The 25,700-nt window shown below is 46.4% G+C and overlaps 1 protein-coding gene across 4 annotated transcripts in view; it reads right to left on the reverse strand.

Moving 5' to 3' along the window:
* LMBR1 (limb development membrane protein 1) overlaps positions 1–25,700 on the reverse strand; it is a 1,168,513-nt gene that overhangs the window by 492,916 nt on the left and 649,897 nt on the right. For all 4 annotated transcript variants that reach the window (XR_011303315.1, XM_069647966.1, XM_069647967.1 and 1 more), the window contains exon 6: positions 13,959–14,085. Coding sequence is in view for 3 of the 4 variants with exons in the window: in XM_069647966.1 (XP_069504067.1) it covers positions 13,959–14,085 (127 nt within the window). In the remaining variant the exon portion in view is untranslated. The remainder of the gene's footprint in view (positions 1–13,958; positions 14,086–25,700) is intronic.

The raw sequence follows: 25,700 nt of genomic DNA on the forward strand, positions 1-25,700 counted from the left end.
GGAGTTCCTTCTAGTTAGGTGGCCTCTGATGTCTAACTGGGTCTAACGATTACTTGCACTGCCTGTTTTCCTCCCCATCTAGGTGGTCTGCATATTTCGTGCTTCTAATTCCTTAGACCCCTTGGGTTGTATATATATTGTATTGCTTGTGATGTGTTGGTTTATTGGAGTTTAACTGTGATTCTTTACTATGGTTGATGTTACAAAAGCCTTGTAATAAATGTGTCTATATTTTTAATATAACACCTGTCTGGAGTAATTTGTAAGCATCCTTGCTTTGTGTGCTCATTGCGGGCTTTCAGTCACCCTCACCCCTCTTGAGACCGGTACAGGTCATATGGTCGAAAATAAATGGTCGAATGTTTTTTTTTGTATTTTAATTTTTTTTTTTTTGGGGGGTCCCCCCCAACCACCTTTTTTTGCTAAAAAAACCTTTTTTTCCCTCAACGAAAACCTGAAAAATATATATATATAAATAAAAAAATAATTCGACCATTTGTCTGTCGACCAAATGACTGGACAGCCTTGAGACCTAGTCTTGACCGCCGCCATTGCTACCCTGATTGGTCTGGCTTGTCCAGAGGTTACCCTGTTCCAAGAAACTAGGCTGGCCTTCTGAACCTCTGCCCCTCCAGGACAGAGTTCCGAAATCCATCTTAACAAATTGGTGTACAGCGGTGGGATACGACTGAGGGTATCCAGTGTTGCGCACGAGCGAAGGCATTTCAAGATATTCCTAACAGGACACATAGTGAATTGTCGTAGTATAACTTTTTAAAGGCCATAGTCCTAGCTAACAGTATGGAAACAAGTACCTTGTTAACTTTAAATGCTTCTAAATCCGAAACATTCAATAAGATGTGTGCTGAAAGAGGTGTCTCCACGCAAGGCACAAAAATGGAAATGATCCAAAGAATCATGGCGTGGCAAGAAGCTCATCTTAGCGCTATAGCTTCAGAGGACAGTGCAGAAGGAGGTGGGGCTGCTCTCACTGGTAGAACTGACAGTTCTGCCGCTGCACTGGTCCACCGCGACCATGAGGACAGGGAGGATGAAATGTCCAATATTTCCTCTGCCAGTGCTCATGGGGAAGCCATGCTTGAATTCAAGAAGCAAGAGATGCTGTTTAGGCAGAAGGAGCTTGAGTTCAATATGGCCAAACTCCAGGAAGAGCTTCAGTTCAATAGGGCCAAGCTAAAGATTGAACAGGCAGAAAAACAAAGACAGGGATCACCAGTTGGAACTGGCCAAGCTTCAAGTTGCCAATGGATCCAAGGGTCCTGGACATGGGTCTGGGGCCTCCTCTCATCCACGGTTTCCAAAAGATCTGCTCAGTGTGTATGAGGAAAAGAATGACATTATGGACTGGCTGAATACATTTGAGTATGCATGTGAAGTTCAACAAGTTGACAATGCTGATAAAACTGCCTGGTTACTTAGCAGACTGCCCCATTCTGGCTGCAGTGCCATTATGGAAATGTCGAAGGCTGAGCGAGCAGATTTTGCAAAGTTGAAGCAAACTCTCATTTTAAAGTTTGGAAAGACTCCTGCCCAATATTTAAAATGATTCCGAGAGTATAAGAAAAAAGAAGGTGGTACTTGGGTATCTTATGTAACCGAATCCTTAAAAAACTTGACTGGCTGGGTCGAAGGTTATAAGGTTTCTACCTTTGAAGGTATGATAAGTCTTGTCATGCTAGAACATATTTTTGCCTCTTTTTTCCCCTGAGCTTAAGCAGCATTTGGCGGATTCTAAGGAGATAGATCCAAAGAAGCTTGCCATTGCAGCAGATTTGTGGGTGTCACATCGAGTGTCCCATCAGGACAAGACTCATCCTGGTAAGCAGGAGGAAGGGAAAAAGTCCAAAGATAAGGAGGGTGGAGAAACTGATAAATCTTCTTCTAAAAAGGGCCACAAAAAGAAAAATAAGGGTAAGACACAAGAGAACTCACAGGGTAGTGGAGGTCAGCCTCCGAAACAGAACTCTGTTTATAGTAAGCCTCCCTATGTAAACCGACCCAATGGATCGTGTTTTGCTTGCGGAGCAACTGACCACGTGAAGGGGGATCCCAGATGTAAGGTCAAAACCTTGGGGGTCCACTCTGCTAATCTGGCCTTCTCCTCCTACGAGGAAGAAGAGATTACTGGAGCATCCTTTTCCTCAGATTCCTTCCCCAGTGGGATAGAAGCTGAGGTAGTTTCGTTTCCCTGGGATCCTGGGAGCCTAAAGTCGCAGAGGCTTATGCTAGGATTCCAGATAACACCAAGCACCAATTTAAAGACAGTGTGCTGATCAATGGAGTAGATACTCCAGCTCTTAGGGATAGTGGGTGCAGTCGAACTGTAGTGGATTCTACCTTGGTAGACCCAGAGGAAGTTGCCAGAGCTACTCTGATGCCCACTAAATTGGCTGACGGCCACCTCTTATGTTTCCAGTAATACCTGTAAATATTACTATCAATGGTACAGCAGTCAGGATTCCAGTGAGCATTCAGAGAAGCGTCCCAGGAAAGGTCTTGTTGGGCAATGATCTCAGAGCTTTGGGGCTTGTGGGAGACGCTGCTGACAGACCCTGCACAAGGTCTCAAACAAGGGCAGCACTGACCAAGATCAGTGAGCTGCCCCAGAAAAAGGGGAAACCCAAGAGTCAGAAAAACAAAACGAGGGAAAGAGAATATTCCCCCAGAACTCACCTACCACTGCGGTGGAGGAAGTTGGTCAATCGCCCGGACCTGACGAGGAGGCGGCGATACCTGAAGTATTTGACCCCAATGACCATCCTGAACTAAACGACTTGTTAGTAGAAGGTGGTCCTGACAGGGAAGAATTCAGTAAAGGCCAACCTGAGTGCCCATCTGGAAGGCCTAAGGATACAGGCCTGCTCCCAGCTTGAGGGTGAACCTCCTGGGAAGCATCGGATTTATTGGGAAGGTGGACTCCTATATAGCGAGCCCACAGAGTCTACAGAAGGAGACCATAGGAGGTTGGTGGTCCCCCTTGCTGTAAGACCCTTCCTCCTGCAGTTGGCGCATGAAGTGCCCCTTGCTGGTCACCTTGGTATTAAGAGGACCAGGCAAAGGTTATCCATGCACTTCTACTGGCCCAAGATGGGGGTGCAAGTAGAAAGTCAATGCAGGAGTTGTGCCTCCTGCCAGTTATCTGGTAAGAGTGGCTCAAAAATCCAAGCTCCATTGGTACCACTCCCAGTTGTGAGAATACCATTCGAAAGGGTAGGGATTGACATCATTGGTCCCCTTGACCCGCAAACATCCTCAGGCAATAGGTTTATCCTGGTGCTGGTCGACCATGCTACCAGGTATCCTGAGGCCATCCCATTAAAAACCGTAACTGCCAAGTCAGTTGCAAAAGCGTTACTTGGCATCTTTACTAGGGTTGGCTTCCCTAAAGAAGTTGTGTCTGACAGAGGCAGCAACTTCATGTCGAAGTATATGCAGGCTATGTGGAAAGAATGTGGGGTCACCTACAAGTTCTCTTCCGCATACCACCCCCAGACCAATGGTCTGGTGGAACGGTTTAACAGAAGGTTAAAGAGTATGATTGGGGCTCTGGAAGAACCTCAAAGAAGGAAATGGGATCTTCTTTTACCATGCTTACTGTTTGCCTACCGAGAGGTACCACAGGAGGGTGTTGGCTTCAGCCCCTTCGAACTTCTGTTTGGTCACCCTGTGCGGGGACCCTTAGCCATAGTCAAGGAGGGATGGGTGATGCCCACTCCCCTTATTACTACCAACGTAGTAGACTATGTGTTAGGGCTCAGAAAAAGGATGGTACTCCTGATTGGTCTGGCTAGTGACAAGTTGAAGGCAGGACAAGCACTGGTGAAACATTGGTATGACCAGAAAGCTTCCCTCATCAACTTCACACCTGGTCAGCAAGTCCTGTTCATGAATCCCATAAGGCCTAGAGCTTTACAGGATAAATGGTCAGGTCCTTACACAGTGGTGGAGCCCCTCGGTGAGGTCAACGATATAGTGGACCTTGGAAGGCCTGGACAGCCTCCAAAAGTGTTCCATGTAAATAGGCTGAAGGCTTTCGTCCCAAGAGTCGAAATCGCAGCACTGCTACTGGCTTCTGATGTTGAGGAAGAGGAGTCTGAACCTCTCCCCGACCTGTTCCAAAGCGGTCCTTCAGATAGCTCCTTTGAGGGTGTCCGAGTGGCCCCTCATCTGACTTCTGATCAGCAGGCTGAGGTGAAAAGTTTGCTTAGGCAATTTCCCCCCCCTGTTTTCGCAGTCCCCTGGTTTGACACCTTGGTGCAAACATAACAGACACAGGAGACAGCGTACCTACCAAAAGTAGAGGATACAGGATGTCAGCCAAAGTACGGTCTTCCATTAAGACAGAGGTCAACAAAATGTTAGATCTTGGGGTGATTGAACCCTCTAGTAGTCCTTGGTCCAGCCCTGTGGTTTTGGTTCCAAAGGCAGGTACTTCTGAATTGAGGTTCTGCGTGGATTACAGGACTCTGAATGCTGTCACCAAGACAGATGCACACCCCTTGCCTCAAACAGATGAGCTGGTGGATACCGTAGGTGCCTCTAAGTACCTCAGCATGTTTGACCTCACTGCAGGCTATTGGCAAATAGCCCTAGCAGAACATGCCAAGGAGAAGACAGCGTTCTCAACTCCAGACGGTCTTTACCAGTTCAGGGTAATGCCGTTTGGGTTGAAGAATGCACCTGCCACTTTCCAGAGGCTTGTGAATCATGTGTTAAACGGATTGGATGAATTCTGTCTTGCATATCTGGATGATATAGCGGTTTTCAGTGCCACCTGGGAAGACCATGTGAAACACCTCGGGATTGTGCTACAGGCTCTTCAGAAAGCACACTTGACCATAAAGGCTAGTAAATGCCCGAATGGACAAGGCTCCGTGGTTTACCTTGGACATGAAGTAGGTGGAGGGAGGATACAGCCTCTACCCAGTAAAGTACAAGCAGTACAAGACTGGCCTACCCCCCACTACACAGACCCAAGTGAGAGCCTTCTTAGGACTCACAGGGCATTACCGCAACTTCATGGCAGACTATGGTACCATAGCTGCCCCTCTTACTGCTCTCACCACTCCGAAGAAACCCAAGAAGGTAACTTAGACCGACGAGTGTGAGAAGGCCTTCAATGGCTTAAAAGACTCCTTGTGCCAGGCCCCTGTCCTCAGGGCCCCTGATTATCAAAGACCTTTTATTGTGCAGAAAGACGCCTCTGACACTGGGATAGGAGCTGTACTATCGCAAGTAGATCAGAGGGTAAGGAACACCCTATTGGTTTCATTAGTCGCCAGTTTAAGGACAGAGAGCTCGGATGGTCCACCTTAGAGAAAGAATGTTTCTCTGTTGTGTTGGCCCTACGGAAGCTGAGGCCCTACCTCTATGGGACCCACTTCACTGTGCAAACTGACCATAAGCCCTTAAAATGGCTAATGAACATGAAGGGAGAGAATCCAAAGTTGCTTAGGTGGTCCATAAGTCTGCAAGGCTTTGACTTCACTATTGAGCATAGGCCAGGTGTCCAACATAGCAATGCTGATAGGGTGTCCAGAATGTTTAGCAGACCTGAAGAAGAAACTCATCCAGGGGAGGTTTAGTTCCCCTTGTCCTTAGTCTGGGAGGGGCGAGTGTTAGGAAAGATTTCATAATTGTAGGCAATTTTCCTTCCATTTGGCAACCCCCAAACTTTTTGCTGTTGTTTTACACCCTGATCTAGACTTTGCCAGAGAAGCGCAGCCTTCCGCCGCACTCCTCTGGGCTTTCTCTCAATTCTTCTGGGGAAACTGACATGCCCTTAAGTCAGTCAGTACTGGGAGACTTTGTTTCCCTTAGTCCTTTCCTCATGTTGCAGCTTTTGAGCAACATGAAACACGAGTGCACCGTAACTTACATTACCGCGCTCTTGGGTCTCTAGTCATTCCAAAGGCCCTAGAAACTCTTGCTGGACTTATTATGAAATGTGCAAGTGTGTCACGGACGGGACTGGTGGCAGCTATCGTTTCTTTGTGTTTTGAACCCCTTTTTGCCATGTTAACCGCGCTTCCCGCGTTTGGCCCAAATGGGTGGCCTGCCCTCCAAAATGGCCATGCCACAAGGTTCTTTGTCCTGTCCACTGACCGTCTTGCCCCTTCACCTTCACCCAGGTCGAGCCGACCCAGGGCAGTCCTTATTTGGTCATGCACTTTCCCGCAAAACAACGCTTTTGTGGGCTTCTGCATGCCTTGTGTGTGCCTCCAGGAGGTGGGCTGGGATGTCTGTTCCCAATACACATCCTGGGTGCCAGAGAGTCTAGAGTGTCTTGAATGCCTGGGACCAGCGTGATCCGTGATAGGTCCACGTATGGTGTGAGTGTTTTACGAGCAGATCTCCCATTGGGCCCTCTCCGTTTTGGCACGAAGGGAACTCTGGATAAGAGGAGGATGGAAACCCCACTACCATGTCGATCTCCTGAGTTCTCACGAACGAAGGATAAGGAGCCAAGTATCCTGCAACTAAGCAGCTGAGTCGAGGAATCGCTGGTGACCCGCTGAAGGTTTGGCACCCTGCACTGCTGTCGTCCTGCGAGACCACTCGGCCTCTGATCGTACGAGAAGGTCTGCAAAGGCGCTTCGACCCTTTAGAATAGTGGGAACAACTATTCTCGGCATCTTCACCAAATCCTGTACGTAAGCATTCAGAAACGTCCCTGGGCCATCCAGTGGACTGACCAGCCTACACAGGAATCTTGCTCTGTCACCGCCGTCTGGCTGCTGCTAAATTCCGAGTCCTCGACACTCTCACACAATTCGTACACTTGGCGTTCCCAGGTCTTAAGTGAGACTTGTGCTTTGGGACCGGAATACCCGCGGTTGCCGAGTTGCCCTGCTGTGGTAACAATCTGTGCGTGTTGGCTGCATTTGGGACACCCTCGACCCGGACTCCTGCTGTCGCGGAATCTACACGGCGTTGAGACATCCTGCTGATCGCATCTGAACCTGCAAGTACCGAAACTGAACCGGAGAAGCCTGGGTCTGCCTGCATCGGGGACCGGTCAGTAGTCAAAACCCTAACCGGTCACCCTACCGCAGGAGCCTGTGGCTTTCCACCGCTGTTGTAAACAGCAAACCCTTTTCCGCACTCACGCCCTGCCTCTGCCCACAAGTGGAGGCCGCGCTTGAGGAGCGGGGATCTGTTCATCATCGTTTTGTTCACCTCTCTGAACTGCCTGATTTCCCTGAAGAGACTTCCCTTTGCCCGTTGGCACCCGCGTGTGCAGGTACTTTTGGAGTACAAGGCTCCACTCTTCGTAGGGCTCGGACTTCCTTCTAGTTAGGTGGCCTCTGATGTCGAACTGGGTCTAACGATTACTTGCACTGCCTGTTTTCCTCCCCATCTAGGTGGTCTGCATATTTCGTGCTTCTAATTTCTTAGACCCCTTGGTCTTGTATATATATTGTATTGGTTGTGATGTGTTGGTTTATTGGAGTTTTACCGTGATTCTTTACTATGGTCGATGTTACAAAGGCCTTGTAATAAATGGGTCTATATTTTTAATATAACACCTGTCTGGAGTAATTTGTAAGCGTCCTTGCTTTGTGTGCTCATTGCGGGCTTTGTCACCCTCACCCCTCTTGAGACCTATTCTTGACCGCCGCCATCGCTACCCTGATTGGTCTGGCTTGTCCAGAGGTTACCCTGTTCCAAGAAACTAGGCTGGCCTTCTGAACCTCTGCCCCTCCAGGACAGAGTTCAGAAATCCATCTTAACACTGGTCAACAGCCTAGAGGCACTCAACCTCACCCAGCATATCAGAAGACCCACGCATACTGCCGGCCACACCCTCAATGCCATTTTCAGCACTTCTGACCTCATCTCATAGTCCACCCCCCAGCCCCTCATCTGGACAGACCACTCTTCCTTACCTTTCTCTCCTTACACCGCTGCCAACCCCAAGCCATCCTCTACCACTGGAACAAGATCAAGGTACTACCGCACCTGCGCGAGGCACTGCTAAGCACCATGCCCCCCACTCCTGACCACAGCTAGACCCTTACCCATAGAGCTCTTGGACTCCGGGCTAAATGACTCCCACATTTCCCCCACACCCCTCCAAGCCAGTTGCCTCCCACAAAGGACCTTTCCCCAAATGGTTCACCCCCTCCTGAAGACTCTAAAATCCCATAACTGCTCCATTGAGCGCAAATCGCAAGCTTCAGAATCCCGCAAAGCCAATCAGTTCTCGGCCACCACCACAGAAATTACAAATCAGAGACCCGAAAGGCCAAAAAAAAACATTATAACAATAGAATCCTGAACTCCCGTATCGGCAGCAAAGCTCTCCACAGGATCATCACAGAATCCCTGAACCCACCACCGCCTCCTCCCAAATGCTCTGCAACTCCCTGTCTGAACACTTCCTCAAAACAGCCCTGGACAAGATGGCCACCCTCAACACCAAGCTCTCCATCTTGCCCAACCACTCTACAACTGTTGTACTATATCCAAAACCCTTCCCCCCCAACCCAGAGAACCCTTCTTTCTGCTCTTTCAACCCTATCTTGAGAATGGAGTTAATGAAACTACTATCCGTCAACCAGCTCACCCCTCGACCCTTGTCCCGCTTCTGTCCTCAAAGAAATCTTCACCTGCACAGGAGAATTGGCGAGGTCCATTCTCAACAACTCCCTCACCTCTAGCAACTTCCCAGAATCCTTCAAACTGTGCATATCAAACTTCTGCTTAAAAGAGCATCCCTTGACCCTCTCCTACCAATCAATTAAAGGCCGATCTCCAACACAACCCGATTCCTGGCAAAACTCATCGACCGCACTTCATACTCCAAGCTCAATGATTTTGTGGCAGCTAACTATCTCCTAGACCCCGCGCAATCAGGTTTCCGTCCGCGCCACAGAACAGAAACCATCCTGATCTCGGTCTGGGATGACTTCAAAGTCGCAGCAGACTCAGGAGGATGCACAGCACTTCTTCATTTTGACCTCCCAGCAGCGTTTGACACCATTAACCACATGATCCTCCTGAATAGACTACACTCCTTAGTAATACGAGATTCTGCACTCTCCTGGATCGCTTCGTTCCTCACTAATAGACAGCAAATCACCTATCTTCCCCCCTTTTCTCTCCTCTGCATGCCTAGTAAACACTGGAGTACTCCAAGGCACCTGCCTCTTGCTCCTTCTCTTGAACTTTTACATGACTCCCCTGCCCAGGATAGGCGCTCACACAACCTCACCTGCTTTAACTATGCGGATGACACAAAAATCATCATGAGAATTCCTAAATAGACCACACATCCTCGCACTGATTTAGCAGCATGTTTTACAGACATTGACTGCTGGATTACAACTAACCATCTCCTTCTGAACACAGGTAAAATAAAACTGCGGCGAAACCACTATTCCCCCAACCAACTCCCTGGCCACCCTCACTCGGCCTCCCCCACTGCCCCCGGAACCCCACTTCGGTCAAAAACCTCGGCTGCACAATGGACTCAGACCTAACTGTCTCACCACATCAAAAATGCATCCAAATCCAGTTATTTCCACCTTAGGCTCCTGAAGTGTATCTTCCCATACTCCACCTACCCTAACAGACCGGCTGCAATTATGTCCATTGTCATAGCCAGACTTGACTATGCAAACTCCCTCTACCTGGGTGCACCGGCCTAACAGCTAAACAAACTCCATAGAGTACAAAACTCATCTGCCAGACTGCTTCTCGCATTGGGACGAAGGGACCACATCTCACTGGCCCTCCGCATCCTACACTGGCTCCCAATTGGACACAGGGCAACCTTCAAATTCCTACGCATTAATCACCGATCGGTGCACAAAGCAGGCCACAAATTCCTACAAGAAAAGATTAAACCTTAACACCCTAAGGCCAAGCACTGCCCTCCTCCTAGTGGTGCCCACCTCCAATTCGGCTAAGATAGGAAGGTCAGCCTACTCAACCCTGGCAACAACCTTATGACACAGCGAAGACTACATGGCTTTACAGAAGGCACTCAAAACCTGGCTCTTCGCCTAAAAACACATTAGGAATGCTGTGAATCACTCGACTGACCACCACGAGCACTAAACTGGCATGGTAACCCATTCAATACGGACATTTTCATAGACACACAGGTCAGACAATATCTACCCTTATTACCTGAAGCATTTGCCGCAAACTTGAAACCAAAATCATAGCGGCACCCCAAAACTACCTACCTGGAATCTATCTAGCAGAACTACTAACACGAGCTCTAATAGCACTTATGAACTTGATAATTGCCCTACAAATATGCACTATGCTATCAGTCCAGGAAATGCCCTTGTTTGCATATCCCACACATCTGGAAAACCATGAGCTGCAAATATCTGGAAATGTTTTAGTAGAACTACTTATCGGGAATTCCAACTAACAGAACTACTGATCGAGGAGGTCTCTAGCACCTATTCAATAACATGAGTTTGGGACAGATCTACCTGTCACCACCCATCAGCAATTTTGACCCAACAAGACACAGGGAGGGCTTTAGCCTAGTAGCCCCAACCCAAAGGGGATATCACACCCACCCCCCCAACAGGCACTGGAAGCTCAAACGGAACTTGGTCCCCCTGGAAAACACACAGACACTCAAACACACCGCTATGCTACCTCTTTCCTCTGCACCAACAAGCAAGGGAATGCAGCTACACCCCTCAATTCGCCTAGCTGCATACATAGTCACACACCTCAACAGTCTTTAGAACTCAGCTATACCCCTCGAATTTGGCCTAGCTGCACACAATCTCATTCACAAAACACAAAAGGCCAGAATGCAGATACCCAAAAACCATTGGTCCTGCTGCACACAGTCTACTGATCTACACAACCACTGCATCACAGCTAGCACTAGTATTCCACCACACCACTTATTCCACACATATCGAGTACAGCCAAGTACGTTTTACTACATTACTCCCTCCACTGACCTGGACTGCGATGCGCAAGGGCATTCAAGATACAGTGCTTTGAAAGACGCCAATGGTAAAAGGTGCTATACAAATGCCCAATAACATAACGTAACAAATTGATGACGTGATTACAGCCCATCACGTGAATCTGTGACAAACGCAAATGCAGAGCACTCATTTTTAATGGTTTCTGCCATCTTTATATTACTATGTTCAACAGCTATACTCCATTAATAATTCTTGAATTTGGCTGTTATATTAAATACAGTGAGAGTTATCCCTCATCTATTGACATTGCCATAATAACAATCTCCATGTCATACTCCGTTTCACCGTAATTACTTATTCTTTAATCATATTTTATTGATTCTTCTTCATCAAATAAACCTTTAATTTGGAAATGTGAAATAATATAAATGCATCGTTCCAATACTGTCAAGGAATAATCGCATGTGATGAGATGGGCAGGAAAGGCTGATCTAAGGTTGATCTTGATCAGGATATGGCCCGAAATAGAGATTAATACGTACATATTAAACCCTATTTGGACTTGCAAAAATATATTGCAGTTCAATGGAATATGGTTGAAACACCAGGCATGTCTTGATGCAGGAAGTGTATGGGGAAGGTAATGGGAAGAGGTGGTGCAAAAGAATAGAGGTTGTCGCCAAAGGTTTGGGAAGGTGTGGGATAACTGGAGATAATGCCATCCCTAGTAGGGTAAGAAAGTAGTGTACAGGATGAGGGATGAGGGGCATGCCAGTACCCTCAATGACTATGTACCTGCATTGGAATGGATAGCTCTCACACAGACTTGTGTTGAACTGCTCCCGGTTGATTAGGACAATGAGGTGTGAGAGGGTCATGGGTCGGACTTTGTCAAGGGGAGCAGGGGATCCCAGAGTAAGTTTGGGGGACTTGAGCAGGGCCCCTGTCCCAGGTATGTATGGAGTTGCAAATGTACATTGGTGCCTCTTTCTCTATACCAATTCCTAAAAGCCTCTGCCCTGGCCATGTCTCAGTGTTGGGAGATTTGGAAGGAAGCACATTAGAAAACAAGTGAGTTAGCGGGCAGAGAAGGGAGAGATAAAACCAGTAAACTGAGTGTAGAGAGAAGGGAGAGACCAGGAGCGATCAGTTGGTGGGTGGAGACTGCAGATGGGAAAGAAATAGCTGTTAACCAAAGAGATGGAGGGAGAGAGAGACCGAGAGGAGGGTGGAAAAGAGAGGAGATCAGTGAGTGAGGACAATGTTAAGAGATTAGAACATTAAGACAAGTATATTCTTCTTGTCCTATCCTTCCGTCCTCCCCTTTTCTGCCTCGCTTCTATCTTTTTTCTTCTGTGCCCTGATGCCTGGGGGCTCCGGCACATTATAAATGAAAAAATAAATAAATAGATGGATTGCCATCAAGAAGAAAAGGGCCCCAGGAGAACAAGACTACCCGACTAGGTCCCCCATAGGATGTCCCCGAGAGGGTCAGAGAAATGAGGCCACATCATTTAGGTCCTCCCTTGGAACTAGAATATACAAGATGGAAGGAGTACCCTGGCTCTAGTGATTTGGCACTATGACCTGTTGGAGAAAGGAAGTCGGAGCCCCCTTAAAGGCCGAAGGAGAGGCGAAGCATGATCACACCTGGAGTGTGAGTCCCAAAGTGCCTGTATTTGTCCATTTTTTTTATAAAACTTGAAAAACAGTGATTTTTGTCTTGTAACACATTAAGCACGTCACAGGAGGGTTATGCGTGAAAGGTGTTCTTTTTTGCTGTATGGTCTCCAACAGTTATGCTGTTAACCTCTGAAATAAAATATGAATCATACAATTATTATTATTATTTTTTTTTTAAGTAAATCGGCTTAGATTACTGCATCTACCAGCTTCTGAACTGGGTGTCAGCTACCGGTACTAGAGTATTCCCAGGTCACTGCAATTGGCAGATGGACTTAACCTTTGGCTCTGCTAGCCGAGGAAACAATACCTGCAGCCGCCATCTTGGAATGAGTGCAGAGCAGCTTTCCCTCCTTCAGCTCTTTAGGGAGTTGGTGTTTCCACTACTCAATCTCTCTAATATTTTAGTGTTCTGAGATGTGTGCGGTACTGACAGCAAGAAAGAGTAGGGCATGTGGTTAATGCTGCAAGCATTGCTTGCAAATGTCTGACTCGCATGAACCAGACTTCCTTTGGTTGCATTACAAGGCTTGCGGAAGGCAGTTATAACTGGTCCATGAACGCTTGCCTCACTAGCCATATGTCAGTTTTCCCCCATTGAAGTGACATTTCTTGGGGTGCAATAGAGTCCAAGAATAACCAAGGCTTACCAAATACAAGAAGCCAGAGATGGGCTGTGGACCATATGGATGTGTTGGGTTATTACATATACCCCCTTTAAGTACCTACATAAATGAGTGGGTTGCCGTCCTCAGCAACCCAGGATTATCCCAGTCTCATCTCCTGGTCTCCAGCATCAGTTACACAAAACACTACTCTGAATAACGGGCTTCCAGAGTGGGTTCACTTGCGTTTGGGGACTGTCAGATTTGAAGTTATTTTAGAATAGGAGGGAATCAATTAAGATGTGGATAGGACACTGAACTACATTAAACTACATGGGTTATGTTGGCAAAAACTAAGCCCATTAAGGCTCACCACATAATGTACTTAGTATACAAAGTGTCAAATGTTTCTGAAGTATTTCCATACTCCAAAGGGTCAGCATGGTTAAAGGTCAGGACAGAAAATTAAGCTATTTTTATACTGAGAATCAGTTGGCACCAGAATTCGATTCAATTGATTATGAAATTAACCAAATGAGATATGATTCCAAAGTAACACCTGATAACAGACTATGAAATAACAAATCTAACAACTGCAGAAAACGTGTTGTATTTTCATATTTTAAAAAAATGCTGATTAAGGACATTCAAAGAGAAGCTTATTTTAAGAGAAGGCTAGCAATCCTGTATATGTTGTTATTTACTTATCAGTATAGTGTAAAGGAGAAGGACATACCATATAGAGACTCCATGCTGGCCGGACTATTGTCGATAAGTGCAGAAGCCACCCAGACTATTCCGAGAATCAGAAGTGCAAGAAGAATCAACATAACAACAGTTTCCAATATGCGCGCTTGAATTCCCTGAAAAAAGTTAAACATGGTGATGGGTTAAATTGTTACTTTTGAAGTAAACAAAACAAAAATCAGCATGTGATTGCAGCAAAATAGTGGAGACGGAAGTCAAGCGAGACAGATACTACAGCACTTAGAAGGCTTAATTGTGTTTGCCAAAACTCCTAGGTCATTTTGTATCCAACATTGTCATAAAGTGAACTGAAAGTCATAAGGATGCATATTTCTTTTCAACTTCAGGCCCCACATAAGAACGGTGAGACCATTTTAGACCACTGCTCAAAAATACCAGGGACTGAATCCCACAAAGGTAAAAAGGGAGGGTGTTTGTGCATTTGGAACTAGGCATGGATGCAGCCCCAGACAGAAATCCTTAACCTGAAAACCAGTCAATCCCCTTCTAAAATTCGAAAAGGCTTCCAAACCCAGTGAAGCTTTCCTCATACGAGTGAAAATGATCTCAGGAAATTTCCCTCCTACCCCAAAGGAATAACAGCTGTTGCAGTATTTTCTACCCAAATATGTAAGCATGAGTCTATCTGGTTCATGGCTACAAACATGGCAATATTAGGCTTAGCATTGTGGGAAATAAAATGAGCATCAAACCCAGTGTCCATGGTTTGCTTTGCGATTTAAACATACAACCCTTTTATCATGTGTCAAATATAAAAAATCTGCTGTCATTCTAATGTTCCCAAAATGCTTTTCCATTTAATACAAAACAGCCAGAAACATCATTGATGCCAATTGACTGCTTTCGATTTCTCGCAGGGGTATTTTGAAAGCGGACAATAGGAGTGTGACAAACGACCTATCTTCAAATTACAAACTATCAGAACATTATTTTTGTGGTTATTTTAGGTTGTGTTAATGTCCTTATCTCAGTAAGACAAGTCACTGTCTGCAATATATACTGTAAGCGATCATTACAAATTAACAATGAAACATTTTTAAAAGAAGTTTACAATGTTAGTACAATTAAATAATTTCAGAACTCGTGCAGCTCATACAGTTGGAGTTGACTAACACAGATAAGGACAATGCACCATCCGTATGTTGGCAATATTCCTACAGGACACACGCAATGATAATGCATGTCAACACACAAGCCATTCTCCGCCTTTGGAATGTCTGTAGCTGCTTCTCCCATTCTACTTTAAACCATAAAAACCACACCGCCCCCTACTTGAGGTTATGCATTCTTTTCTGGTTGCAACGGCTGGGGTGACACACACTTGACAGCATGACTCTCACCAACAGAGAGAGCATGAGAGAAACAAAGAACAATAGTGAGCGAGAGTGAGTGCTATATCGCCATATGATAATCGGGGTACAGCCAGTTTGTCCTAGTTTGTATTGAATCTCTTACATTACACTCAGTAAACAAATTCTCCAAATATTGTGGAATGCAACTGCCACAGTGCTTTCAGATCTTCAACGTGTTGGCATTTTGCAGGTCTTAAACAACATAGTTGCATTTTCAGTGTTCCAATTTCAAAAGCAATGATTCAAAGTAGCCTTTTTGGGATGTTGTATGGTCACATAAAAAAAGAAACTTTCGAAAGGGTGACTTGGTCATCAATGAATTTTATATATTGTAACAGGTTTAAAAAAAAAAATAATGTCCATCTCTGGAACTTGTGATGTATTCCTGAACTTGCTTATAAAGATGCAGTCTATTACATGTTTGTCTGGAGGGGACATTCCTCGAAAGGTAAGACTATGGAGAGTGTGATACATCAAATTAAGAAAATGGGACAAGTCTTGTTTGGCGTTCAATGAGAGGTGAAATTATTTACTAATAGGGTTATTTTGTTAAAAATCAACAACAACAAAAAAAATCAATGGGTGGTGCTCTGGATTTTTGCTACTTAGTTGAACGTAATTACATGTGTTTATGCAGTGCCATACCTTTTGAGGTTTTTGAGGTTTTAAAAAAATAAAAATGAAACTGCATGTTGCTTTTGCTTTGTAATCACTAATTTTAATATCAAGCAATTCTCCATGCTTTGTTGACATGGTCATTGTTTTTATATTTAATGCTATGTTACTTCGCAATGATAACACTTGCATGTATATTTTCAGTTAAACGAAATAAATAAAAATACATTGAAAACGAAAATAAAACATGCAAACGGGCTGGGTTTACTCTCTAGGATCTCTCGAGAAGTCCTTTACTGTACAGAGTTTGGGGCTCTTACAAAGAAAATTAACTAATGTGACTTTTACGCTTTCGGGCTTGCAAAATAGAATGGGGGAGGATTCTGTAGGGCACCTCATCTACTTGGACTTGGCTTCATTGTTTCAAGTCATTGTAGGTCCCAAATGCGATGCATGTAAGCATTTAGACTTCCCCAAAAAGTAGAATGCCACATTTCTAGGCATAAACCATTTTGACTCCTAGAAACTTAATTCGAGGACCAAGGACTTGTACAAGGTGCCAAAAAGTCGGATGCACCAGCTTGCGAAGTTGAACTCAAAAATACAAAGATCTAAGATATTTTTTAAAACATTTTGAAGCCAAATGGAAAGCCGAATTAGCAAACTGTTGCAAAAACGGAAGCGTTAAGCATACCTTTGGACACAGTTACAGGGTTCAGATGTACTACTTTCCATGTGAATACAGGAATCTTCATGACATTAAATATGCATTCCAGTTTATTAGAACGTACATTGATCTACTGCATTGTCAGACTTCATTTAATTGCAGATGTGCACAGGTGCCCTCCCATTCTGTGATGTATTGCATTGTTCTTCTTTCATATCTGTTCATCTTGTGATGCCTCATTGGATGCTTTCCAAACAAAACAATTGAATGTATTTACACGTTTTGTTTTATGGAGTACAATACTAGGTAGATGGCAACGAAGCACAATTAAAAGTGAGGAGGTTGTACGATAGAAGATACAATCTGAATAATGTGTGCATTTGTACGAGTGGTAGAAGAGTTGAGGTTGTGCTTAATATGCTACACTGGTGGTTTCTGTTATGTGTGTGTCTAGTTGTTCGAATGCGAGAGAGCGTCAAGACGTCTCTCTAATAAAAGGGGCTCTTTTGGCACGCACAAGGCAGTGCAGCAGAGCCCCAGGAAGCGGCAACTCGTGTCTGTGTCCCATTATTTACGGTGGGCCTTGCCACGTGATCGTGACCAATGTTGGGTGCCTTGGCCTGGGTGCCCCCACGCCGAGGCTGATCCGAGTTGGGTGCCCCCAGCTGGGATCGCCGAGTCCGGTGATCCGGACAGGACAGGGTGATCCCAGCCCTTCACCCGTTGCATGCCTGCACTCTCCTGGTGCCGTGTCGGGTGCCACAGCATCATCTGTGGCCCGCCCCAGAGTTTCACTCTGTTGCTACAATCTGAACTCTATGGGACTTCGATAGCTAGTAGATTCTACCATTTCAGTGTATTTTCAGTTATTGCAATAAAATGTATCAACAGTGATGTTTGCGATTTTAAAACTGGACAAACAACAAATTAAATGACCACTCTAATGTTTTTTCTCATGCATGTTCCTCTGATGGTCTCATCTATGATCTATCTATCTCCAGCACCAGCTGACTTTGGAAACATTTTTGCCACCAGGGGGCACAGCGCCTCCCCTCTACGCGCTGCGTGCCGGAAGTGAAGATGAAGCTAGTACATATGGAGGGACCAAACCCCATGACCTTAGTTCCGCCCTTTTTTCTTACTACTCAGCCACTGATGGACAGATGAGATGTACACGCTATCCACCAAGACAGGCAAGTTGGAGGGGCGACAAGGAATCTGTGGGAGGAACATCCATTAGAAAGAACATTACAGAGTGGCAGGTAATTAGTTCTTTCTTCTAATGGATTTCTTCTTCCCATGGATTCCTCATCTATAATAGACTCCCATAGCACAAGATAAATCTGGAGGAGGGCAGGGAAAAAAGTCACCACCTAGACCAGAAAGCTCTGTAGGACCACTCTAAGTGATCGTCATGCTCTCAATTGAAATTCAAGCAGTAATGTTTGCCAAACATGTGCAGTGAGGCCCATGTAGCTGCGTGACAAACATCCAAAACTTGGAACCCCTCTGCCGGGCAGAGGTTGCAGCCAGTCCTCTGGTTAAATGGGCCACCCAAGACCTTCCTGGACATCTCATCTTTCATGGCCAGATCGTAGCATTCCGAGATTAAGAGGATGATCCACCTTGTCAGGCTCTGTTTAGTCATGGCACTGCCCGCACAGGCACCTGAATAACCCACAGAAAGCCGGTAATAATATTAATCATTTGCATTTATATAGCGCTACAAACCCTCAGGCATCTGAGCGCTGCTTATTACCCACCGTGTGTGGTGCTCATTTATCAAGCTCTGAAGGATGAAAGGATGAGTTTGGCCCTGCTGGGATTCGAAGCTGCATCAGCAGGCTCTGCACGGATGTCAAAGCGAGTGATCTACTCACTGTGCTAGCTGACCGGGCAATCTTTCTTAATGCCCCTCGTCTGAGGCAAGTTGTAGCTGAGGGTCCACACCATGTCCAGACCATTGAATCGGTCCTCATCCTTGGAAGATGGCTTTTTGAGAAAGAGATAGAAAACTACCACCACCTTAAGAAGGAAGAATGGCCTCACCCTCAGAGTCACCTTCTCCTTGGAAAAAAACAAGAGTTAACAAAATTCCTGGAGCTCACTCGCCCATCTCCCGGGAAGTGATGGGTACCAGAAAAATCACCCAAAGGGTGACCAATCTTAAACATAAATGCAGGGGATACAAACGCAGCATTCATCAAGAAGAACAAGTTACTTACCTCTGGTAGCGTTCTTTCGACTGGATGTTCCTCCCAGGTATTTCTACATCTTTGATATTCGATATCCAGCTTCAGCTGCTTCAGAATTTTTTTTCAGCAGAGGGTGCTGTCCGTCGATGCAGTCGACTCCATGTCCCTCGAGGGTCCCAGTCTCAAGGAAGATGTCATCAAAGGTGTATATATGACACCCGCAGCACCCGTTGGCTGCTGTTCTGTTTTTCTTACAGTAGAAACTACCCGCATAACCACGGGTATGACAGTACTAAGCTTTGAACGAGCGAAAGCTGTAATCGCATGGGAAATTCTACTGTGGGGTAGGCTGGGAGGGTGATGAGGAATATGTGGGGGGAGGGGCGGACATCCAGTCAGAAGAATGTTACCAGGGGTAAGTAACTTGTTTTTAGAATGGATTGTGACCTCCCACGTATTCTCATCTTTGATAGGGTCCCAAAGCAGTGGTTGTTTTGGTGGAGGGAGTAAGAATTTAGTTTTCAATCGTTTCCATGAACCGAATGGAGGACAGCTTTTCCAAAGCTTCCATCCTGACCAGGGAAGACTCAAGGCAGTAATGCTTTCTGAACGTGTGAATAGTAGACCACATAGCTGCCTCACACATTTTTTTGATTGGTACACCCCTTTGCAGTGCTGTAGAGGTAGCCATGCCCCTGGTGAAATGGGCCCTTAATCCTTCTGGAGGATCCTTGCTCGCCAGACTGTAGCATTCCAAAATTGCCAGAATGATCCATCTGGATAAGGTCTGTTTTGTCACAGCCGCCCCAGTTTGTGACCTGTACAGCGTATAAAAAAAGCTGGACATCAATGCGAAGTTTGGATAGTCTAGATATATAAAAGCTCAGAGATCTGGGTGGATCCAATCTATGTAATCTCTCCTCCTCTTTACCAGGATGAGGTGGAAGATAGAAAGTGTGGAATACAATTTTCTGCCCAACATGAAAATCAGAAATTATTTCTTTGTAAAAATGAAGGCCTAACCCTCATAACAACCCCATCCTTGTGGAAGATCGTAAAGGGTGGCTTGGATGATAGTGCCTGCAATTCACTCACTCTACGCACTGAAGTTAATGATACCAAGAGGATGGTTTTAAATGTTAGAGACCTTAACGGACATGAATGTAAAGGTTCAAAGGGTGCACACATTAGAAATTGAAGTACCACATTAAGGTCTCAAACTGGAACCTGGAAAGATGAGGGGAATACATTGGTGAGACACTTTAGAAATTGTGTCACCAGTGGGATTTTGAAATATGAACATTCTTCTGTAAAGCGCTTCAAGATGGATAGCGCCACCAAATAGCCCTTAATTGTTCCAACCTGGAGCCCCAGATTGGCTAAGGATAGTAGAAAAGTTAACACTTCTGGTGTTTTGTATAGAAAAGGGTCTACATTCTTGTCTTTGCACCAGAATTTGTTCGAACGGCAACGGAACATAGGTCATCCGGGAGATCCCAATCCTTGTATCTCAGCTTCTCAAAAACCATCCAAGAAGCCCGAGTGTCTTGACCTCTGGTTGGAGAACCCAACCCTCCTCTCACAAGAGAAGTTCCTCTCTTACTGGAAGACTAAGAGATGCTGTCAGCAGAATCCAGACATGATCAAAGGGACTCGCACTTGGCTTCCTTGCCGTCTCTAACAATAGCCAAGAACACGTCTCTTTCCTTCCCCTCTGGAACGTGCTCTGCTGCCATGGAAATACAGTCCCATAGAGTGAATAAGAATTTTGCTAGGGCACATGTGGAGTTGGCTGATTTAAGAGCCATGCTCCCTGCAGTAAATACTTTTCTTGCCGTTCCATCTACTCTCTTGTCATCCCTATCTGGAGGGATAGTTGGATAACCTGCCTGCTTGGAAGTTGCGGTAGCTGCCTGTACCACCAGACTCTCTGGAGTGAGGCGTTTTGACAAGTAGTCAGGGTCACTACTGTAAGGGCAGTATTTTTTGGTCAGGTTTTTGTTTACTGCTGGATTAGTCTCTGGCGTCACCCAATTTGCTGCCACCCTTTTTTGGAGAGCAATATGAAATGGTAAAAGAGGATCCATTTGCGGACCCTTACCAAGGATGTCTGTCAGATCATCCTGTTCAAAGGGATGGGGAGGCCTACTCCACCCCATATAGTCTACAACTTAAAACATTAGTTGTCAATATGACAATATGAAGCATCTGCATGCTCACCAGATTCAGGTCTACCACAATCCAGCTCTGGAGAGGTGTCTACCCCACTGGCCGTTTGTAAATTATCATAAAGATGTTTCAATCTAGATTCCCCGAAGTAAAAATCTCCGGCACATTTGGTGTACCAAATTCTAGACCAAAAGGCGCATCATTGTCCAATGGCTCATTTTCCTCAGAAATTGAGGTTAGAGATTTGAAATAATCTCTCCTTGGTAAAGGAACATAGGTCTTGTCTGTGGTAGGCATCAAAGGCTTAAGAAACTGTTAAGTCGAAACGCAAGGAGTCCTTGAAATCTTTATCGTCATTTGATGGCGCCATTGGTTTAGATGGCGCGGTTGGTGTCGACAGCACAGTTGTCGAAGGTGCGGCTGGCCTCGATGGCACAGCTGGCATCGAGGGCGCAGCCGGCGTTGAGGGCGCAGCCGGCATCGACTACCTTGACTTATATTTGAACTTACGGCACAAATGATCCTTTTGTCGAGGACTTGATTGCTCTTGGAAAAGATCTGGCCTTCGTCCCAGGCTCGAGAGTGTGCAGGATTTGGCTCAAGCCCTTTCCTTACCGGCTTCTTTGGAAGGCGCGGTAAGAGGATGGCTTGCCGAGGGTTTTTGCTTTTGAAATATTTTTTGCATTTCAGATCTAAATGCTTCCCATTTGGCAGGTGTGGAGCTTTGTGGGACAAGATACCCTCTCAGGCGAGGTGTCTGATGACCAAGTCAAAGAAAGCGACCTGTGGTGCCTCTTTCGACTTTGACGATGGGTGGAGGGAGCCACTCCTCGACCTTGATCTTTTAATCTTCGCTGAGAGTCACCTCTCGGCTCGTCGGAAGAAGGTTTCTTCGATGGGGCAGTCGATGGGGATTTTTGGGGGTTTTTACGTACAGCCAATTTCCCCATTTACTCCTTCAGAGCCTTTCCTGTCATTGACTGGCATTTGGAGCAGGCTGAGGTCTTATGCTCCACCCCGAGACACCACAGACAAACTCAGTGTGGGTCGGTTAACAGCATCTTAGAATCACAGTCCTGACCCTGCTTGAACCTAGTCTTTGGGGTAGTAGGTGTCGAGGAAGAAGACATTAGCGCAAAGAGCAAAACAAGCGCGCTGTAGTTCTTGGGAATACAGAAGTGAAGCTAACTGGCACTGTGCGTGCCATATATACCTTCGATGACATCCCCGAGATGGAGGCCCTCGAGGGACATCAAGTCGACTGCATCGACGCACAATGCCCTCTGCCAAAAAAGATTCTGAAGCAGCTGAAGCTGGATACCGAATATCAAAGATGAAGAATATGTGGGAGGACACAATCCATTTGAAAGTCAACACTAAATTAAAGTCCCACATAAAAACCGCGATTGTCGTGGGTGAAAAAAAGAGCTTTGTTCCGGGGTCCTTTTGAAGACTGACATGAGGGCCAACAAAAGCTGAAAATCCAAGTTGGGACAGGTGAAGAGGTTCAGATCCTCTACAGACACAAAGTAGAGCATTTTTACACCACCTTCACACACAAATAGACTAGGTGGCTGGCTCTGAAGTTGGAAAGAGAAAATCCATGTCATTGTAAGACAAATCTCCACTGCTTGTATCTCATCGTCCCAGAAACCAAGCATGGAGGTTCAAGTTTCTGAGGTTCAAGTAGAGAGCCCGCTCTTCCGTATAGGAGAGCAGAACCACTCTAGAGGGGAGGCACTGGGGGGTAGACAGATGGACATGTCCAGAGGTACCGGCTACAGGCAGTGACGTGTTTTTGGGGACCCACTCTGAAGCAATCAAAATTAATAAGAACCCGAAGAGGCACAGCCTCCCGAGAACTTGCGGTAAGAAAGAGATCGGCGGGAACACAGAGGAAATCGAAGTCCCACTAGACCAACATGTACGTTCCCTAAAGTTCCCTGCTTTGGAAATTCCCTGAAGCAGATCAACTCACACTGCCTGGCACTGGAGGCCAGAAGGTCCTTCTGAAAAGTCCCCACATGGAGAAGATCTACAGAAATTCCTAGCTGAGCTCACACTCATGGGATACCGAAGTCTGCCTGCTCAAGGCATTCACTATGACTCTCTGCCCCAGCTAGATGAGCGGCTGTCAAAGATACTACTTTTTTCAGAGCCTGACCCTACACAACCTCATTTTTTTAGATAACGTATGGACACAGAATTGTTCATCAGGACCAGCGCTTATTTGCGCAACCAGGGCCCACTTAATCACCTGCAGCTCCAGCAAATTGTTGCACGCTGGGACTTACGACAGAGACCATAGTCTGTTCACCATAGGGTCCAACAGGTGAGTGCCTCAATCCTTTAAGAATACAATGTGACCACTGACCGTTGCAGCCAAGGTGACCATAACGACGTCCCTCCCCGAAAGTTGCCTCACCGGGACTATCACACGAGATCCCAGAGACTAGTAAAAGGTCAGCCATGTTTCCTTGGAAATTAGACCGATGATAAGGTTGTAGTCACTGAAGTGATCTTGTGTGTAGTCGGACCTCTGGCATCACCAGAATGCAGAAAGACATGAGACCAAGCAGGCGTAGAAAGACTGAGGTCAGAATCATCATGTGGGATCTGAAGACATGAATATCCAGAAGGAATTTGCCACTTGGTCCTCAGGAGCGAAAGCCCTTGCCCCGATGAGTATACAGGACCGAAACAATAAATCAGAGGGACAGACAGCAAACCATCAGACTTCTTGAAGCACCCGTCGTCAGAAGCAGGCAGGCCTCCTCCAACAGGAGAAGGTGCAGAGGCAAAGAGGGGCTGGTCGAAGGATGGTCTGGAGGGTGTTGAACAAAGGAGAGGCAATAACCTTGCATCACGACCTGCAAGGCCTAAGCATCAGATGTGGAATACCATTGAACAGGTAGATCCTCCCCCCCACTGGTGTACAGTGGCTGGCGTCTTCTTCAATGGGGTTTTGTCCCGGAGGATGCAGAGGCTACTGCCAAGTCTTCCCTGGTTGCACAGGTGCAAGGTGGCCAGGGGGGGGGGACAGCATGACTGCTGCTTGCCTAAAATGAGGCTGACTCCTGCCACAGTGGGTATAAGAAAAAGGTTTAAACCCCTTCCTCATCAGTCTTGGCTCCAAAGAGATTGTGATTATTAAAAATATAAATGCACACGGGCTTCACTGAAAGTCTTTAGTGAATCCAGATGTTCTCATCTAGGATTGCCTTCTGATGATCAGGACTGTGGCCATAGCGCACACAAAACCGTTGGCAGAGTCAAAGCCAGACTGCAAGATCTGGCATGCCACCTCTGCCATCCTGTACCAGAGCATCATAGTGCCCCCTGCCATGTCTTCCACCTCTTAGCCAGGTACAAATTCACTGCAGAGAGGCCGGCTTCTCCCAGGCTTGCAAGACTGGGGCTACCCCGACTGGTAAAAGGGCATTAAGATTTCCTGCTTAGGGCCTTCACCCAGGATGTTGGTCAGCTCAAACTGGACCTTTTGCCTGGTCGCCGCAGTGTGTTTCCACCAACTTGGCCATCATCTTCTGGAAGAAGCATGAGGCCTCTGTGGCTGGAGGATGCCCAACTTGGAGGAGATGACAAGGCCACAGGCCCCCTCAGTTTGGAGGCCAGCTCCATGAGATCCACCCCCTCACTGTAGAATTGCTCCAGGAAGTTCCTCCCCTCTCTGGGCACCAAGTTGTGGCAAACGTCTGGCTTGAACTTGCCCACAGGAAGTAGGGCATACTCCGATACGAGGAGGCCAGAGTCATGAGCTTGATGCACAAAGGCGGAGCATCACAGCGCCAATCTGGCTCATAGACCTTCGGAGCTTGGACCGAATCAGCACGCGTGCAGTCATGCAAGTGTTCCCACATCAGCTCCTTCAAGCTTGATGGGCCCCTAGATGCCTTCGGCACCAGCAGCTAGGAAAAGTAGTCATGCCTCTTAAGCCATTCTACAGGGTGAAGGATTTGGTTGGAAAGGCTATTTGTGGGGCAAAAGGTTCCTTTTTGACAAAGAAGTGGTGCAGCGAGGAGCTGCTTGGGGAGAGGGCCCTCTAGTGGCATAACACGTTTTACGGTAGTCTCCCTACAGACCTCTGGGTGTATTTGCATGGTCCGCAGTCCTATGGATCGTGCTCCCCCTCCCCCAGGCACTTGGGATTGGAGACCAACATTTGTTTTCCCCAGTCCACGCAGGGATTCAAACGCTATGGGGCTATACTGGCTCCAACACCGTGCATGTGCCGGGAAGAGAAGACGTATTGCGGCACTGCGCCTCCATGAGGCAATAAACTGACCGAATAACAGAGAAATCTATCAGAAGAAGGAATCCCTTAGAACACGGCGTCAAACCTTTCTTTCAATTCAATAAGATGACCGGTAGTTAAAATAAGACAAAAAGGTGTGCGTCAAGCAGAAAGTGAATTGAGTTACTTTTCTTAAGTTGCCAGTCTATTATCCAAACTATCACATACATTTAGAAGGGAAGAAATTGAGGAGAGTTATTCACACGGAGAATGCTAGAGAGTTAATCTAGAGAATTGCACGTTCGGTCCAAATTGCGTGGCGTCTGCGTCAAAGAGCACAGAGCACCGTTGGTTCTTGCAGAGCCAATAGACACACAGGTGATCGTGGAGGCCCGTTGGACCACTAACAGACTTTACCGGAACTGCCTCTGGCCGCTCGAAAAGTGACGTCACCATTTCT

The sequence above is a fragment of the Ambystoma mexicanum genome, chromosome 2q (assembly GCF_040938575.1).
Source record: "Ambystoma mexicanum isolate Mex_15411 chromosome 2q, UKY_AmexF1_1, whole genome shotgun sequence".
Lineage (NCBI taxonomy): Eukaryota > Metazoa > Chordata > Amphibia > Caudata > Ambystomatidae > Ambystoma > Ambystoma mexicanum.